This window comes from Ambystoma mexicanum, chromosome 9 (assembly GCF_040938575.1).
Source record: "Ambystoma mexicanum isolate Mex_15411 chromosome 9, UKY_AmexF1_1, whole genome shotgun sequence".
Taxonomy (NCBI): Eukaryota; Metazoa; Chordata; class Amphibia; order Caudata; family Ambystomatidae; genus Ambystoma; species Ambystoma mexicanum.
In genome coordinates, this window is record NC_090931.1 from 749,236,632 (window position 1) to 749,255,814 (window position 19,183).

The 19,183-nt window shown below is 51.6% G+C and overlaps 1 protein-coding gene across 3 annotated transcripts in view; it reads right to left on the reverse strand.

Moving 5' to 3' along the window:
* Nucleotides 1-19,183, reverse strand: part of STAT1 (signal transducer and activator of transcription 1) — an 876,601-nt gene that overhangs the window by 206,433 nt on the left and 650,985 nt on the right. For all 3 annotated transcript variants that reach the window (XM_069615679.1, XM_069615677.1, XM_069615678.1), the window contains exon 20: nt 11,976-12,115. In XM_069615679.1, coding sequence (XP_069471780.1) covers nt 11,976-12,115 — 140 coding nt within the window. The remainder of the gene's footprint in view (nt 1-11,975; nt 12,116-19,183) is intronic.

The window sequence follows — 19,183 nt, forward strand, 5'->3', positions numbered from 1 at the left end:
GGTGATCCCTCCTTCACATACTACTCCGCCATCCACACGTCATATTCCAGAATACATTACATCCTAGTGGATGAGACCCTGCGCCCTTATGCCACCGGCCACAGGGTCGATTCTGTCCCCTGATCAGACCATGACCTGGTCCGAGTCACCATAGCAAGGGGATGGCAAAGTGACTGCAGAGGCCGATGGAAATGTAACAACGCCTTCCTGAAAGACGAGGTCCACGCTCAGGAAGTGCTAGACGCCATAACAGAATTTTCTGAATTCAACGATAATGGGGAGGTAGGCACGCACACCCTGTGGGATGCCTTTAAGGCTACCTTACTGGGAGTCCTCATCAAAATGGGTACCCAGAACAAAAGAGAAAGGGAAGCCCGGGGGGGGGGGGGGGTCTTTGAGAGAAAAAATAGCCCAACTCCAGCCGGGGGGTCCCTCCACACAACCCCTGGACCGCGAGCGGGTAGCCACCCTGGACGACTTCAGGCTCCAGCTAAAAGACCTCCTCCTACAGAAAACAGAGGAGTCTTCAGCTGGTTAAGCAAAAGTACTATGAAAAAGGGGACAGGGCGGATAGGATTTTGGCTTGGAAACTGAGGGAGGTACAGAGAAGCAGAATGGTGAAAGCGGTGAAGAATTAGCGAGGGTCGATAGGCCATGATACAGCCCACATAGGAGAGGCCTTCCGCAGATATTATGAAAAATTATATTCATCAGAAGATGACGGGGGAGAGGCAGAGATTGAAGGGTTCTTTAACTCCATACACATCCCGGCCCTGACAAGGGAGATGGTGGAGGGGTTGGAGGGTCCGGTGACCGAGGACGAGGTGGAACATGTGATTAGCCGGATGAAGGTGGGCACTTCCCCGGGCGAGGACGGCTTTACAGTTTACTTCTATAAAAGGTTTTGCTCGACCCTAGCCCCACACTTAGCGAAGGTGTTTAATGCCGTACTGGAGGGGGGTACTCGCCCAGAATCCATGATGAGGGCCATAATAGTAGTGCTGCCCAAGGATGGCAAGGACCCTACGGAATGTTCCTCCTACCGCCCAATATCTCTGTTAAACATCGATGTTAAGATCCTAGCTAAGGTGGTGGGGAGGCGGATGGAAGAGATGATGCCGAAGCTGGTTCACGGGGACCAGGTGGGTTTCATAAGGGGTAGACGGGGCTCAGACAACATCCGCAAAACCATAGATCTGTTCCATTACGGCCAGGAATCGGATCTTGACGCAAGTGTACTCTCATTGGACTCGGAGAAAGCATTCGACAGGGTTGAGTGGAGATACATGGAACGCCTCCTCCAAAAAAATGGGCTTTGGGGCACATATCAGGGACTGGGTGTCGGCACTATATAGAGCCCCAACGGCAAGGGTACAAGTGAATGGCAGGCTTTCGGATCTGTTCTCCCTTTTACGGGGAACAAGGCTGGGATGTCCACTTTCTCCCCTGATTTATGTCCTTAGACTGGAGCCCCTAGCCATAGCAGTTAGAGCACACCCAGATATCCAGGGGGTTAGGAGAGGCGAAGTAGAATTTAAGCTTTCACTGTTTGCGGAAGACATACTGGCTTACTTGGTGGAGCCTAGCTCCTCGCTCCCACCCTCCTGACCCTGATGTCCACATTTGGGCGTTTCTCAGGATTAAAGATCAATGCCACAAAGTCAGTACTACTCCCCATGAGAATACAGGACCCGGGGTTGCACTCCCTGGACAGGCTCAACGGGATAGTGGTGGGGAAGGTGTCCATCCGATATCTGGGCGTCCTCCTCACCAGGGACCTATCAAAATGAGCCCCTACCAACTATGACCCCGTAATGACAGGGATTACCTCAGACCTGAGGAGATGGGGCACAATGATTCTGTCCTGGTACGGCCACATGACGGCGGTAAAGATGAATATACTACCGCGTCTGCTGTACCTCTTCACTGCTCTCCCAACCAATGTCCCCGACCAAACCTTTAGGCCACAACAGAATGCAGTGCGATAGTTCATATGGTAGGGGAGGACCCCGAGGACCGCGAGGGCGGTCCTGACCTTACCGAGGGAGGAGGGAGGATTTGGGTTACCAGATTTCTAACTATTTCCGCACCGCCCAGTTGCGCATCCTCCTGGAACACATGAAAGAGGGAATGGGAACCTACTGGTCAAACTTGGAAGACATGGACGCCCACCCTCTGAAAGTTTGAGACCTCCTGTGGGTGCCACGTAAGTTCATCCCGAACAGACTTAAAACCCACCCGACACTGGGAGTTCTCTGGGCAATCTGGAAGGAGGGCCCCCAGACTGCATACTTTTTAAAAACATTTCTTTTTTTTAATAACGCATTTTATTGGATTTATAACATACAACCACTGGGCCTTCCGGGGCCAGCATTTAAACAACAACATTAATAATAATAATAGAAATAAAAATAACGTTGGATGGGAAAAGCACTCATATGGAACACATACTATATGCTATTATGTAACATTCAATACATAGCGTAATAATATTTGGTACAATAGTAGGTTTTCTGCAGCATTGTCCACAACCCTTAGTCAATGATGTTATGATATTAGAAGTTCAGTAGTTCATATTGTGTCTTCCAAGTGTTGCCATACCCTGTCTGCTTTTTCGGGGCAACCTCTGGCTCTGTAAACCCTCCTTTCTATTGCGATGCAGATTTCTACATCCGTAATCCACTGATTCACCTGCGGCGGTTCCACTGCCCCCCATAGGCGTGCTATGTTTCTTTTGATTTTCGCTGTTGTGGTCATGAGGCAGAGCTTTTCGTATTTTGAGAGATCTATCTCACTGTCCACTCCCAGTAGCAACAGTTTGGGATCTCTGGGGATCGTCTGGTTCAGGACTCCTGATAACACATCGCAGCATTGTTGCCAGTAATGACTGATTACTGGGCATTCCCACAGTATATAAAAGAAGGTTCCTTCCTCTTCCCGGCCGCGCAGACAGTTGGGTTCAGCTATTTTGCCCCATTGGTACAGGGCTACCCTCGGGTAATAGATCCTGTGCAATATCTTCAGTTGTACTAGGCGTAGTCTGGCTGATATGGTGACTTCACGGGGGCCCATCAGGATTTGGACCCAGTCTTCCGACATAATTTCTCCCACTTCAGCTTCCCATTTCGATTTCAATCGTTCCAGTTCCGGTGTGGCGAAGGAGGTGATAACACTGTACATGACAGTGGTGACTTTAGCTGGAACATGGTCCACCTCTATGTTCCATTCCAGTAGAGTCTGCCATGTCAGAGAGAGCAGGGAGGTGCTGTTGCAGGGCGTGTCGGAGCTGTATGTAGTGATATCTTTCTGCATCCGGGAGGTCAAAGGTCGGAATTAGTTCATCAAAGGGTCTAATGGATCCACCTTTTTCTATACCGTGTCTCATCCACACCGGCCATTTTGGCAGTTTGATCACCTCGGGGAGGTTCCTGTTGTTCCACAGCGGTTGTAGTGGAGTGATTTTGTCTCCCCAGCCTATAAAGGTGTGTGACTCTGCCCAGATACGTAGCGTGTGCGAGGTCACGAGGAGATGCTCTAGGTGTCGCAGCATATAATTCCATGGGAGGTGACGCTCTCACATGTGGTAGTGTTGAATCGGCGTGTAGAGCGTTGTTTATCACCGCCATCTGACTGGCCCAGTAGTATGTCTGTAGCCTCCGTAGACCGATACCTCCTTCCCATATTGACCTTTGTAGAGTTTGAAGCGCTATTCTCGGGTGTCCGCCACCCCACAGGAGTTGCCTAAGTACACGCTCTATCTCCTGGAACGTCTTGGTTTGTATGTGCAGCGGAGCATTCTGTAGCACGTACAGGTAGCGGGGAAGTGTTAACATTTTGAACACTGCAGCTCGCCCTAAGAGGGTCAGGGGTAAAGACTTCCAATGTTGCACATCTCTTGTAAATCTTTCCGTAATAGGTTGCAGGTTGTCGAATGTATAGTCGTTGAGATTTCTTGTAATCTGGACGCCCAGATATCAAAACTGTTCATGCGCGACTTTATATGGGCAAGACTCAGGGGTCTCGTTTCCCAGTTGGTTCAGTGCAAATAGTGTGGTTTTGGACCGGTTCACTTGCAGACCACTAAAGGTACCATATTCTTGTAGTAGCTGTGTTACCACTGGACATGTTGTTTTAGGTTCTTGAAGGTATATCAGTAGGTCATCCGCGTATAGTGAGACTCTGTCTTCCCACTCTGGTCCTCCGGGGATGCCTTTCCATGTGCGCGTGTCTCTCAGCCATTGGGCCAGTGGTTCCATGGCCAGCGCGAAGGGGAGGGCTGATAGTGGACAGCCTTGTCATGTCCCCTTCCCCAGGGCGAAGGACCGTGACGTCCAGCCGTTCACCCTCACTTCGGCCGTCGGCGCCTCGTACAGCAGTTGGATCCAGGTTAGGAATCGCTCGCCAATCCCCATTTTACGCATAATCACCCAGAGTGCCTCCCAGTGGACCGAGTCGAAGGCCTTCTCAAAGTCCACCGCAAGTACTGCCATGGGGGTGTCCAGGGTCTGGGCGCGCTCAATGGCCAGGTGTAGTCTACGTATGTTAATTCTCGTAGATCTGCCAGGCATAAAACCACACTGATCTGGGTGTATTAGGGATGTTATGACCTGCTGTAGGCGCGTCGCCAACAGTTTCGCCAGTATCTTCGTCTCGCTGTTTATTAGAGATATTGGTCGATAAGAGCCACATTCGTCTGGGGGTTTGTCTGCTTTGGGTATTACAACTATTGTCGCCTTCCTTAAATCCGCTGGTAGGCTGCCCTTGTCTCGGGCCTACTGATACAATTTGAGTAAGTGTGGGGCCAGTTCAGTTCCGCCTATCTTCTTCCAGGTTTCAATGGGGAAACCGTTCGGACCAGGTGTCTTTCCGGAATGGAGTTGCATCATAGCTGCCACTATCTCGTCTTCTGTGATTTACATTTCTAGCCCAGCCGCTTGTTCAGCGTTAAGAGAGGGAAGGGCGATCTTTTCTAACACTGAGGTTTCAGGGGGAGTTTCAGGTGCTCTGTATAGTTTTTCATAATATTTTGCAAATTCCTCTGCAATATCTGCATCTGTTGATCTCGTTTCGGCGTTTTGTGTTGTTATCGCTCTTACTTGGTTGTGTCCCTCATCTCTCCGCTCCAGCCATGCTAGCATCTTTCCAGCTTTGTCGCCTGTTTCATAGACTCTGGCTCTCATCGCCCCGTGTGCCTGTTTAGCATTGTCCAACGCAATATTTTGTAACTTTTTTTGAGCTAGGATCAGAGCTCTGTTCGTGTCAGGAGTATCCTGGATTAGGTGTGCTTCCTCCGCTAGTTTGACATTTGCCTCTGCTTCTCTTATTGATTCCAGGTGTGCTTTTCTTTGTGCCGCGGTCCAGGAGATGATCTCTCCACGAATCACAGGTTTGTAGGCTTCCCAGAGAGTAATAGGGGAGTCTACTGTTCCTTCATTTAGCTCGAAGTATGTTGGCTAGCGTTTCGTAGACGTTCTAACAATTCCGGGGACCCTAGAATGTAATTATTCAGCCTCCATGGCGGGATTGGTTTATTCGTCGTAATTGACATTAATAGGGGGGAGTGATCCGAGATGCCTCTTGGGAGGTACTCTGCCTGAGTCGCCGTGTGTATTATTGATGCTGGTATAAAGAAATAGTCTAGGTGCGACAATGATGCGTGTACCCCAGAGTGATAGGAGTATTCTTTGCCTTCTGGGTGAAGGTCCCACCACACATCCCTAATTCCAAAAGCTTCGACAAAGGTGGTTAGATTAATTCGGCGATTGGGGTCTCTACTGCGCAGGTGTGTGCGGTCTCGCGTATTGTCCATTACATCGTTGAAGTCTCCCCCCAGGATTAGGATGTCTGAGGTGTCCATAGTGATCAGTGGCGTGATGTCTTCTATCAGCGTGGCTTGCAGTGTGGGTGGGGCATAGATTGCCAGTAGGGAGATCGTTTGTTCCAGAGCGTGCCTGTGACATGCGTGTACCTGCCTCCAGTGTCCTGTGTTGTGTCCGTAAGGGTAAAAGGAAGACTTTTATGTATCAGTATTATTACTCCTCTGGCTCCCATCGTGAATCCTGCTTGTATGGCTGTGTGTTAGTTGGACCACTTAAACAGTGCATTGGTTGTTCCCGCTAGGTGGGTTTCAGTTAGGAAAGCAATATCTGGGCTGTATCTATTCAGGAATTGCCGCACTAATCATCTCTTCAGACTGCTTCCTAGACCATTCACGTTCCATGTGAGGAGCTTTAAGGTTCGGATCTTAGTGTCTTGCGGAGTCATTTAGGCGTGCGTGGGTGTAAATGACAGTAACATTCTTTGAGGTCTGGCCATTGTGTTCATTTGTATCATGGCAGGGAACGGTCTAGGTCGCACCCAAAACCTGTGTCTCGAGAACTTAAATGTTCCATTGAGTTTGTCCGTCCTTTAAACATAAAAACATATATCCAACTCCCCCCTCCCTATACTTCGCCCCCAACTGAAGCATCTGTCGCCCCATTGCAACTCAAATACAAATTAAACAAAAACTGTAGATTCGCAGCTCATTGCTCGTAAATTCCCACTGTGCTCCAATGCAGGGAGGTGGGGCGGGGGGGACTTTTCAGGGGAAGGGGGGGGCTTCCACCTGTTCTGGCCGCTTTTCTAGGAGTCTCTTCATGGCTGTTACAATCATGTAAGCAGAATGTCAACAATGCACAGTACCTTACACTTTGCTCATTGGGGCCTTCAGAGTTCCTGATCGTTCATGCCTCGGGTGTCAGTCTTCTCTTTCTTGTGGTTGCGGAACATTGCCTGGTGGTTGTCGGTCCGGCGGTTCATGTATTGGTCGGGCTCGGGGGGCTCGGTTTCCGTTGCCCTCTTGTCTTGGTCCAGTCACCTTCAATGTGTTGCTCTGCCCACTTCCACGCATCTTTGGGGTCAGTGAAGTGGACCGTCGTGCCTTTATAGTATATTTTAAGTTGGGCGGGAAATAGGAGGCCGTATTTCACAATCAAGGTTTGCAACTGTTTTTTGAGTTGGTTAAACGATTGTCTGGCTTTTTGCACGTCTCTGGTGTAATCTGGAAAAAAACGCCATCTTCGATCCATTGTATGTGAGGGTGCCTTTTGCCTGTGCCGTCTGGAGCAATGCGTCACAGTCTCGATAGTTCAATAGCTTTGCTATCACTGTGCGTGGGGGGGGGGCACCTGGCACTCGGCGACCCGTCGGCACGCGGTGGGCCCGTTCAATTGAAAAGAAGTTGGAAAATGTATCTGTTTCAAACATGTCTGTGAGTAGCTGCTCCAGAAATAATTCCATGTGCGGGCCTTCAACTTTTTCCGGCAATCCCAGGATTCTAACATTATTACGCCTGGATCTTCCCTCGCTTTCATCGACCCTCTCCCCCATGGTTTTTAGGCGGGTCGTAACTCTACCCAGCTGTTGTTCTACTTGCCGTAGGCCGTCCTCTGTCCCAGATATGCGTTGCTCTGCTTCTTCCGGTACGGGACGTCAGCTTCTGGAGGTCATGCCAGAGGAGGGAGGCGTCCATGCTGATGCCATCTATTTTTTGCTCCATCGAGGCCCGTGAGTCTGCTATGGCAGCCATGATGTCTTTTAACGATATTGTGCCTTCTGCTTGTGGTATAGTGTCTGGTAGGTTTTGTTCCGACTGGGTGGTTGCTGTCGTGAATTGATCCATCCTGCTCTGGGAGATTAGTTTCCTGGGTTTATCCTTGCCCATGTCGTACGTCGATGGTGAGGTGCCTCCGACTGAACAGGCGCACAGTTTTGGGGTTTCAGGCCGGCTTGCGTAATATTCCTTCTGCGCCCTCCTGGGCCGGGGGTGACTGCTTGTCCGTGGAGGTGCGGGTGCCTGTTGGTTAGGCCTGTGGGCAGTCGCTTCCAGGCATAGGTCGCTGGTCGCAGGTCTATCACAGTATGGTACTCCTTCACCCTGCTACGTACTGACGGGTGCGGCCATTTTGTCCGTGTTTTCCGGCTGCCCTTTAATTTCACTGATTGCACCATGGGCCCACGTAGGCACGGGTCTTCGCCACGCGCACCCACAGGTCGGAGTCGCTGGGGGATCTATGGCGTCTCCCGAAACAGGTTATGAAGCCAGCGGGTCACGAGCCATGCACCTACTGTGCCGCTTGGTTCTGCACGCCGTCTGGGCTCCTTTTCTTGCAGGCTCTGTACGAGCGTGAGGGCCAGGGTAGGGCGAACGTCTGGATGTCACGCTAGGTTGCCGTCTCCCTCTCAGGTCACTCTGGCGGCACAACGGTGAACTGGGGGTTTGTCTCACCACTCACACGGGCACAGCTTAGATCCGCCGTTTTCGGGAGACGGTGGGCCCGTTCTCCGTATTGCTCAACAGGTTCCCGCCTGGTTCGGTTTGCTGGCCGGGAGTGTTCCACGGACGAAGTGAGTGCTGCTGTTCTGGTGGAGCTTCCACCTCGTCATGCGCGGATGTTATTCCTGTGTGCCTCTATTCCCAGCCACAGGTCACTGATCGCAGATCCACGTCGGAGTGACGATCCTTCCTTCGGCTACGATCCAACGGGCATGGCCATTTTGTCTGCGTTTTCCTGCTGCCGCGCGGCTTGTTTTCCTCGGCTCTGAAATCACCCAGGAGTATGCGATTTTGGCTGGGATTTCGCCTGGTTGTGCCCGGTGTGTTTGTCTTCTGGAAAATGTATAATTTCTACAGGAAAGCCATTCGTAGCAGGCTGTTTCTACAGGATATCTGCCGCGGCCGCAGGAGCTACAGGGGCTCACGTCCTCATAGCTCTGCTGCTGGCCACGCCCCCATCCCCTGACTGCATACTTAACTTCATGGCCGTCTCCGATGTCTTCACTCTGGGGACACCCCCTCAAAGTGGGCAGCAAGGGGTTCCGGAACGCCCAGGCCTGGTCAGACTCGGGAATGGAGTGGGCGGGGCAGATGTTCAGAGAAGGGGAATTCCTAACATATGGGGAACTGAGAGACGCTCTCGGGCAAGGGTCCCTCTCCATATTTGAATACCTCCGCCTGAAGGGTATCTTGTGCGACCAGTCATGGGGCCAAAACTTGAAGAGGCAGCTGACCCCCTTTGAGAAACTACTTGACAGGAAGGGGGCGGTGACTGGGATGTACAAAACCCTGAACACTATCAACCTAGTGGAGAGGAGGGGTTTCCGCTCATTTTGGAATGATCTAGCAGGGGAGGACATCTCGGAGGATGCCTGGTCTAGGATATTTTAAATAGCATTCCACAGGAACTTGTTCACAGCAGATATGGAACATAACTTTAAGATTCTGCAGGGGTGGCATAGGGACCCAGTGAAATTGTCAAAGATGTTCACTGGGGTGTCCCCCGAGTGTCCAAGGGGCTGTGGCCAGGCGGGAACGAGGGGACACATGTGGTGGCATTGCCCAAAAGTACGGGTGTATTGGGAGAAGGTAAGGGGTTGGATTGCTGAAGTCTCTGAGGTACTTCTCCCCCAGAACCCACTGACGATGTTGTTGGGTCTCCCCCCGGAGGACACGGAAATACACAGGTACCCTAGGATGTGGGAAACAATGTTGAGGGCAGGTAGGGTGGCCCTGGCGCAGAAATGGAAGAGCCCGGAGGCCCCCTCAAAGGAGGACTGGCAAAAAAAAGTAAAGAACATGTTCTTAATGGACAAACTAACGGCAATGATGAATAATGACTCAAGTTCATTCCAAGCAAATTGGTACGGGGTGCAGCAGACCTGGGGTTGGGACGTTCACTGATACCTGAGTTCTAAAATAAAGCCGGGCGCCCACAGCCCAGGGGATAACAGACGAAATACAGCCAATCGAAGAAGTCAACAATCACATTTGCTCCTAAGCCCCGGACACAATGTAGTTTCACAGAGACTCCCAAGATCTCGGTTTATGTTTGGTTATGTTATTAGGGGGGAGGGTCTGAATTGGGGTGGAGGAAAAGGGGGAGGGGAAAGGGGGAGGAAGGGCTGGGGTTTCAGGGCCAGTCGGCTGTATAACTTTTGAATCTGCACTGAGCCTGTATGTTTAATTAAAAAATGCTTATAAAACCAAAGTTAAAAAAAAAAAATGGGAATACCTTTAAAATTGAACAAGCAGTTTTAAATGTGTATAATTGTACAAGGCCACACATCTGGCAGCAGGTTGATATCTAAATATAAGCGATGACTGGTTTTGACATGGCGACTGCTGGGATTACACATTTATACAGCCATAAGCCTTTGTAAGCTTGCTGGGTCTTATGTGCATTCTTGTAGTGCCAGAGGCCTGACTACTTGCCTCTCAGTAATGTTCTTTCTGAATGGATGTTCCTCCTGCGGATTCCTCATCTTTGATATCTATGTTCCTCCTGAGGATTCCTCATATTTGAAATCTATCTCTTTGGAAACCTTTCCACTGCCAGGGGGCAAAGGGCAGCTCTGTGTCGCGTCCATCCAACGCTTCTACACTCCCCATACCGGACAGGACATCAGGGCCAGAATACATTGAAGTGCCATGCCCCTTGACCTTAGTTCCATTCTTTTTTCCTAGCACTCTGATGCTGATGGACAGCAGGACCAAGATGCACAAGCTATCCGCCAAGTGAGCAGGTAGGGAGGGCAATGAGGAAACCATGGGCGAACCATCCATCAGAAAGAACATTACAGAGAGTTAAGTAATTTGTTCTTGTAATGGATTCCTTCCTCTCAAGTATTCTTCATCTTTGATAGACTCCCATAGCAGTAAATTGATCGGGAGGAGAGAGCAGAGCATCAATGCCACCTAAACCAGAAAACGCTGAAGGAGTGCCCTTCCAAAACGAGCATTCTATCCGAACTGGGAATTCAAGCAGTAATGCTTAGCAAACGTGTGCAGAGACGCCTAAGTAGCGTTGCAGAGCAGAGCTTCCAGCCACCCCTCTGGTGGACTGAGCCCTAAGATCTTCGGGCACATCCTTAATAGCCACATCAACATAGCATTCCAAGATGCAGGCAATGGATCCACCTTGACAGGGTCTGTTTGGTACAATCCATGCCAGCACGGGCACCTGCATAACCAACAAAGCGGGTCCCCTTTCCTGGTCTCCCTAGTTTGAGAGACGTAGTAGCTAGGGCTTGCACTGCGGTCCAGAGGCAGAGGAAAAAAAAAAAAGACAGAAAGATAGATCTTTTGAAAGAGATGGAAATCAGAGACCACCATTGGGATGACGGCGACTCAACTCTCAACGTCATCTTGTCTTGTTTTTTGAGAAAACCAAATAGGGAGGTTTAACTGATAACGCCTTGTTAAGATGTATTTCCAAAGTCAACCCTGGGGGTGGATTCTGGAGGCTAACTATTATGGTGAACAGTGAGACACTGAAAATAGCCAAAACCAATAAAGGTAAGGTGCAGAGCGGCTATGCTTAGTCTTAGGAGGGCTTTGAGAGTGATCTAGAGCTAGAACACCAATAATTCCAGTTAGACAGGCAAGTGCAAAAATATACAATATTTATTAGGCCTTTAATATAAACACTAAAGACCTCATGGTGAGTTTGGCAGCATTTTGGTGGTAAATCCGCCGAAATACTGCCAAACTCAATTATTGTCACCGCCTTTTGGTCCTGCAGATTTACAGCGGGATTACAAGTGGTAGTATGGCGGTTTAAGTCCCCATTTTCGGAGTCCATAGGATTCCATGGGGATTTTGGTGGAATTACCGCTGGCGGTAATTCTGCCGATTTTGCTGATTTTTGACAGTAAATTTGGGGCTTTACCTCCAGCTTTTGCTGGAAGTTTTCCCCCCACCTTACCATCAAACTCATAGTACTGCTGCATTACAGCTGTTTTTATCGCCATGCCATATTCGTAATGAGGCCCCTTCTCTTTTCAGATATGTGATAACCCTGAACACAGTGTACTTACAATGAAAACACATTTTTTTTCTTGTGCGTGTGTGTGTGCACAATGCAAGTGCTGCATGTATGTTTTTTGTAAGCAGACAACAGGATTTTAAACAACTCCACCGTTATGCAGTTGCTTACCAGTTTGGACTCCCTCGACCCAGGTGAAGGTGATGGCTCCTTCTTTGCTGCTTTCACTAAATCTCAGTAAAAATGTCCCTGCTGTCTGATCTTTCAATAGGCCACGTTCTCTCTCCTTACTGATAAAGCCCATTATACAGCTGCAATGGAGAGCAATTACAAATTGAACACAAAAGAACACTATACCTTGGAGATGACGTTACTGTAAAACAAACACATTTAAATATGCAAAGTAGTGCTTGCTCAGCTTTAAAAAACTACCAGTGCAATCTCATAGGTTGTCTCATGACCATCTGCAGCATTAGCCATACATGGACATTTGGAATTGAAAGAAAGAAACTTGACCAAGAAGAACATCCAACAATTGTTTTTAGGGTGTACACATATGGTGAATACTTGCTTATGCAAAATCCATATGCCAAGGGATTAGTGTAGACCACAAATAGGGCAATGAGAAACGGAAAAGACAATGATGAGCAACTCCAACTTGCTAGAGGCCCTTAGTTCATCCCTTGAACTATGCCAGCATGCTGCTAAAGGTACTCACAGTCTTTGGGGTTTAAGTGCCCTGGCTCTGGTAGAAGGCAAGTTGTGTCTTTTGTCTCACTTGTCGGGATGCCACTCTTCGCCAGCGCTGCTCTGCGGGCCCCTTGGATTGTGGACTGGTCCTCCAACTTCTGATGAGCTTGACTAAGATTACTCTGGGCAATTACATTGGCAGACTGTCATCTGAGTGCTATTGGCAGACTCTGCCACAGTCTCTGTCAGCACTTGGAAGGCAGACATTTTGCATCCTTTCCCTGGCATTTCTCTCCTTCCCTTCTGCCCCCTAATTGTCCATTCTTCTCTCCTGAATGACTGACAATGCTTTGCACTTCTCCTCCATCCCTCTTAGCTTCCCCCACTCCAATAACTACTTCTTGAGTCACCTTCTCTGGATGTATTTTATGTTACCTCAACTCCCCTCCATGCCTCCTCCTCTCTGATGTTGCCTCCAAATGTTGCTTACTTTACCACCCATTTAGTGAAACCTACTATACTCAACTGCTCCCCCAAACACATGGAGCCCCCCTCATGCATCCACCTACCACCATGACGGCTGCTCTGATCAACCTGCTTATATACGCCTACCACTGCCTGACCCTATCCTACCTCAGACACAACTTGACATCCATGCTCCCAGTCCACTGTCAAGCCTTACCACCTCACACAGCACCAACCAACTTCTACCCCCTTACACCACAGCTGCCTCACAACCTACTCGGATCCCAAGCCAGACACACCATGGAACCCGTGACCTCACACCACAGGCTTACATTTAAACAAAACATCCCCCGCCCCCATGCACTCAGAAATGTATACCTTGCAGACAGAAATTACCTCTTCAGAGACTACTCAGACACCTTTGCCCCCTCCATCCAATCCAGAAAGGCACTCCTCACATACCGCACTTTGTGCATCAACCCTCGTTCCACCTGCTCTCCACTAACCACCATAAACACACCCAACCATACCAACATCGGAGCCCTCATCAACGCCAGATCCATCCCAGCTCACACACTTGACATCGTTGACACAATATCTCGTCTCAATCTAGACTTCCTAGCCATATCGGAAACCTGGCTCAATGATGCCTTAGGCCCAGCCCTGTCCTTTGCTGTCCCTGACAACTACTCAATATGCAGAATGGATAGACCCACAGTCAAAGGAGGTGGAGTGGCCATCATCGCCAAATCCTACCTCAATATGAGAGAGGTGGCCTCCATTCTCCACACCTTATGTGAACTATCTGTGAAATTCTCCCTCTCAACAACAGCGACTCTTAACATTCATCTAATCTACTGTTCCCCTGGGCCCATTCACGCCTTCGAGACTGAGATCACCCAGATCTGCGCCTCCAACTCCACTCCCAAATCACAAACCATCCTACTTGGGGACTTCAATATAGGACCGAACGACCCCCGGGACACCAATGCTCTATCCCTGGCCAATACTTTATTGTCACACAGTTTTACTCACAGGATCTAAGATCCCACTCATGCGAAAGGTTGCACGCTAGACTGGATGGCAGACATCAATTGCACCAATATCATCACATCAATCTCCCCTGCCCGTGGACAGACCGTCACCTTATCAACTTCAACATCAAAACCTTGATTAGCCCCAACCTCCCCACCCACATTGCCCCAGCAGCTCCCTCTAGAAATAAAAAAGACATAACAGCTAATAACCTGCTCCCACTAAAGCAACCTGTACTAGCTTCTCCCACGGCCGATTCCACTGACCCACCACTATGACCAGAATATACAATGACACAATACTATCTGCCATAAATAAAATACCTCTGCTTACGACACTTAAAGCCAAACAACCTGCTCACCTCAATACCTGGTTCACCCCTCAATAAAAAAAATCTAAGCAACTGCGCATGCGCGAGCCGCGCATGAGGAGCTAAAGGCATCAGCTCCCGGTGGCCGCGCCAATATATCCTGTTAAAAAGCCGGTAATTGCCTGAAACGCCCGCCCTCGGGCAACACAGAGGCAGCGCACCCATCCAGGCGGAGAACCCTGCAATCTGGGGCAGAACCGGACCCGGGATCGCAAGAAACGCCCTGGAGTCCGTCGGCGCGAATCTCGCCGCCATTGCCGGGCGGACGTGAGCGGCTGCTCCGCCCCTCCCCCCTCGAGCGGCCGCGGCCCTGGCCCCCCCGGAGAGCGAACCACCAACGGACAACGATCGGTGGGGGCACGCCAGCGGACCACCGCTGGAACCTGCGGTGGTGACCAGAAGCGGCGCCGAATTGCGGCACGACAGCGGCTGGCACCCCTGGCGGCTGGGAGCTGGCAGCACGGAGCGGCCTCACGGAGGCGCCAGAACAGGCTCCTCCCACCCCCGAGCGGCGAGACTGCGACACCGAGGCTGGGAAGCACTGAGGAGGGAGAGAGGCCTGGGGACAGTGCAGCGACACCACAAGGTACGCGCGTCCCCCCCCTGCCAGCCCGGCGAACAACTGGACTGTGTCCCGCACCTCTCCAGCGTATCCCCGGCGGTGCAGCAGATACGCCCGCAGTGGAGCCGGCACACGGGGGCTGAGCGCGCTCCCCGCTGTCGGAGGGTTTGGAGCTGGACCCTTCCCTTTCCCCCCCATCAACGAGGCAGCGGCACCTGGGGCGGAGCCACGGCGTAGGCACAGGCAACGCAAGGCTGCGCTCCCCCCAGCAGCAGCAACAGCAGCAGCAGGACACGGGCAGCTTCTCCCCCCCCTAATCCGGCGAACTGCGGGACAGAGACCCGCATGAGGGAGGCGGCACACTCCAAGGCAACAACAGTGAGGAGCAGTGGGGATTGAAGGCATACCCCCCTCCCCAATAAGCACCTACTCCCCCAAAACCTTGCGGGCTGACCGTCCTCGGGGCGTGATTGCGGAGGGAGCAAAGGCCCATACCGCCCCACAGGCAGAAACCAATGGACGTACACCCCATAAAGGGGGAATAGCTCCTGGAGGATCACGCACTGTGAACTACAGACAAACCCCCCCCAGTAAACTCTGGACCCTCCATCGAGCACACCGGACCAGTCGGAACAGGGGACTGGCTCTCAGCAACCTACATATCATCACTGGGGCTCAGGATCAAGGACAGAGGGGCAACAGATAGGCGCCCGACAAGCCCACCCTAACTTGGCCTCCACAACAATCTCTGAGGGTCATCCACGCGATCCACATGGGCCTAAATTCGCATACAAACTACTAACCTGGACATGGGCAAAGACAAGGCCAAGCGGCAGACCCTGCAGAGCAAAATGGACCTCTATACAGTGGAGGCCCCCTTGCGACAGGAGACACATAGCCTGGTGGAACCAGGCAATAGGGAAGAAACTCAGGACCCCCAACTCTCCCTGAATGACGTAATGAAGGCAATTGGGGACTCGAGAACATCGCTGGAACTCAAAATAGGTGGAGTCTCCACGGAAGTGTCTCTCCTACGCCAAGATCTCCGCAACCTGTCGTCCAGGGTCGGAGAAGCGGAACAAAGAGTGTCAGACACAGAAGATAACGTCCGCCAGTTGGAGCAACAACTTGCCCAAAAAGTCGACCAACTCGAATACCGAGCCGAAGACAGTGAGGGCAGGGCACGTCGCAATAACCTCAGGATCCTCGGGATCCTGGAAAAAGAGGAAGGCCCCAGTGTCAAACTTTTCCTGGAAGACTGGCTGACCCACATCTTCGCCCCCAGGAAACTGTCGAAATTCTTCTCTATCGAAAGAGCACACAGGGTACCCACCGGGCGACCTGCCCAGAACAATAATTGCACGTCTCCTCAACTATCGGGACCGAGACGCTATCCTGCAGATGGCACGGGCCTCCGGTCCAATTACATATAATGGCTACAAAGTGGGGTTCTACCCGGACTATACTAAAGAGGTCCAAAAGGCCCGCCAATCGTTTGATTCTGTCAAGAAGAAACTCCACTCCTTATCAATCAAGTTCGCTCTCTTCTTCCCAGCGACGCTCAAGGTCCACAATGAGGGCACAACCCACCTATTTCACAACCCCAAAGAAGCATGGGACTGGCTTGAAACGCAGATCCTCAATGGGCCCGCCCTCTGGACCGTCTGTCCGCAAACCCGGACCTGGACAGAACTCACCGACCCACACAGTCTCGGAAATCGAATCGCCACAGCGCTCCATCAAAAATACCACAGGGAACGGATGAGGTCTGGGCACCACGGAAATGAACTCGCCACGGGATACCACGGCAACTACATTATTGCGGCCGCCATCGACTAGGCACCGCAGTCCCAAGCGCAGTCCGAGGGATCCCGCAGCGGTTACCACCCGAGCTCGGATCATCCCGGGGAAGCTGCAGTTCACCAAGTTATAAGTTTAATGTTTGGGCGACAGGTGCTCCCAGTTGGGGGGGAAGTACAGGGTGGGGGGAGTTTTGGGGACCTAAGGAAACGGATTCACGAGACAAGAAGGCTGGAAGCAGACGTATGCAGGCGAAAGGTGCTCCCAGTAGGGGGTGAAGTACAGGAAGGGGGGCATTTTAGGTATATAAGGAATCCGAATTTTGGATCGAGAAGGCATGACACCGACGGGCACTGGCGGGGAAGGCGCGCATGGCCTCCGGGCGAAACGGCTAATAACACTACTGTTCTCCAAGCGTCTGGCGGGTCGTCATGGAGCGACCCACTGGCGTTTCCTCTGCGGGGGCACCCCTGCGCCCCCTCGAACACTATGCAACTGCCATTGATCCGTCCAGATGACGAGCTACAGCACCCACGCAGATAGGATGACCTCTAACAAGATATCCTTACTGTCCTGGAATGTTAACGGACTGGGCTCCAGCATAAAGCGAAGGCTGGTGCTTCAATATCTTAATCGCTACTCGCCGGACATAGCTCTTTTAAACGAAACACACCTGATTGGCACGAACTCCAATTTTTTCAAAAGGTCCAACTACCCACACACCTACCAGGCCGGATTCACGAAAGGTGCCAGGGGCACGATGATCCTCGTTCACAAACGCGTCCCTCTACAGGTTAGGAAGGTCAGAGCGGACCCCCGGGGCCGATAGGTGTTGTTGCTCGCCGATGTCAGGGGCGAAAAATGGGGCCTCGCAGCAATTTATATCTCCCCCACGCTCACGAAGGAACTACTGGCTGAACTGCGACATGTCCTCCTGGAGGAAGAGGCCGATCTGTGGGTGATAGGAGGGGACTTTAATGAGGTCATGGACACCGTTCTCGATAGATCTCATAGGAGATCCGGATGCCGCCCCACCTCTACGCCACTCGCCATGTTCGTCGAAGCCCTGGGAATGATGGACACATGGCGTTCTCTCCATGATGACGAGGCCGGTTTCTCATTCTTCTCTGGCGCGCACAAATCGTTCTCCAGGATTGATTATGCCTTCATCCCCAGTAGCATAAACCACAGACTCCTGGCTGCTGAGTTCCTCGCAAGGGGCGTTTCGGACCATTCTCCACTCCTCTTAACTTTTGAAGAGCGCCCGCCCAGGCCCGGATCGCAACTGGCGCCTGAACACATACCACCTGCGGCTCCCCGAGATAGCGGAGGAACTGGAAAAAAGACAACAGAGTTTTTCAAGCTCAATGAGGGCTCAGTGGACTGCCCGATCGCGATCTGGGAGGCATATAAGACAGTTCTTCGGGGAGAAGCTATCTCGGCAGTTTCTGCCAACCAGAGAAGACAAGCCCAGAAGATCAGAGAGGCAGAGGCATATGTCCTGGAGTGTGAAAGACAGGCCCTGGAACGCAGCAACCGGGAGACGAAGGATGCCCTGACCACGGCACAAGATGCCCTCAGTAACCTAGCTCTGGACACAGCACGAACTGCCCACCAGCTCGTCCGGAGTCAAATTTATGAACGCGGCGACAAAGCAAATAAGACACTGGCCTGGCTGGAGAGGCGGCAACAAAACAGGGGACATGTGCGTGCCATCAAGTCACCGGATGGCACACTACTCACGACGACTCTGACATTCTCGAAGCATTTGCCACCTATGAGAAGCTCTACACCCCACCTGCCGAGAGCTTGCTGGCTGCACCCTCCCGTTACCTCGACCGGATCGAGATCCCGAAACTCTTGCGACGCCAGTCGGAACTCCTGAACGCGGAACTCACAGAGACCGAGGTGCAAGAGGCGCTAACACAGCTCCAACCCGGGAAAACCCCGGGCCCCAACGGCTTCCCCACAGAAACATGGAAATACCTCAGAGGTGGGCTATCGACCCATATGCACCGCATGTTCCTACGTAGCAAAGAACTCGGGGCGCTCCCCCCGGACCTCAGGAAGGCATGCATCATAGTCATACATAAACCTGGGAAACCTCCGGAGGAATGTGCCTCCTATCGCCCCATCTCATTAATTAATGGAGAAGCCAAAGTCCTCGCCAGAGCACTCGCCAACAGGCTTCTGAAAGTAATAGAGACCCCTATTCATCCGGACCAGTGCGGATTTATGCCCAACAAGTCCACCCGTATGAACCTACGCAAGGTCCAACTGGCGCTGTGCAGAGCCAAAGAGATACCGGTCCCACTAGCCCTCTTGGCAGTGGACTTCGAAAAGGCATTTGACTCGGTGGGGTGGGACGCTCTGTGGGCAGTCATGGACCGGATGAACCTGGGACAAGCATTCATATCATGGGTCAGGCTGCTCTATGCATTCCCGGAGGCCACGGTA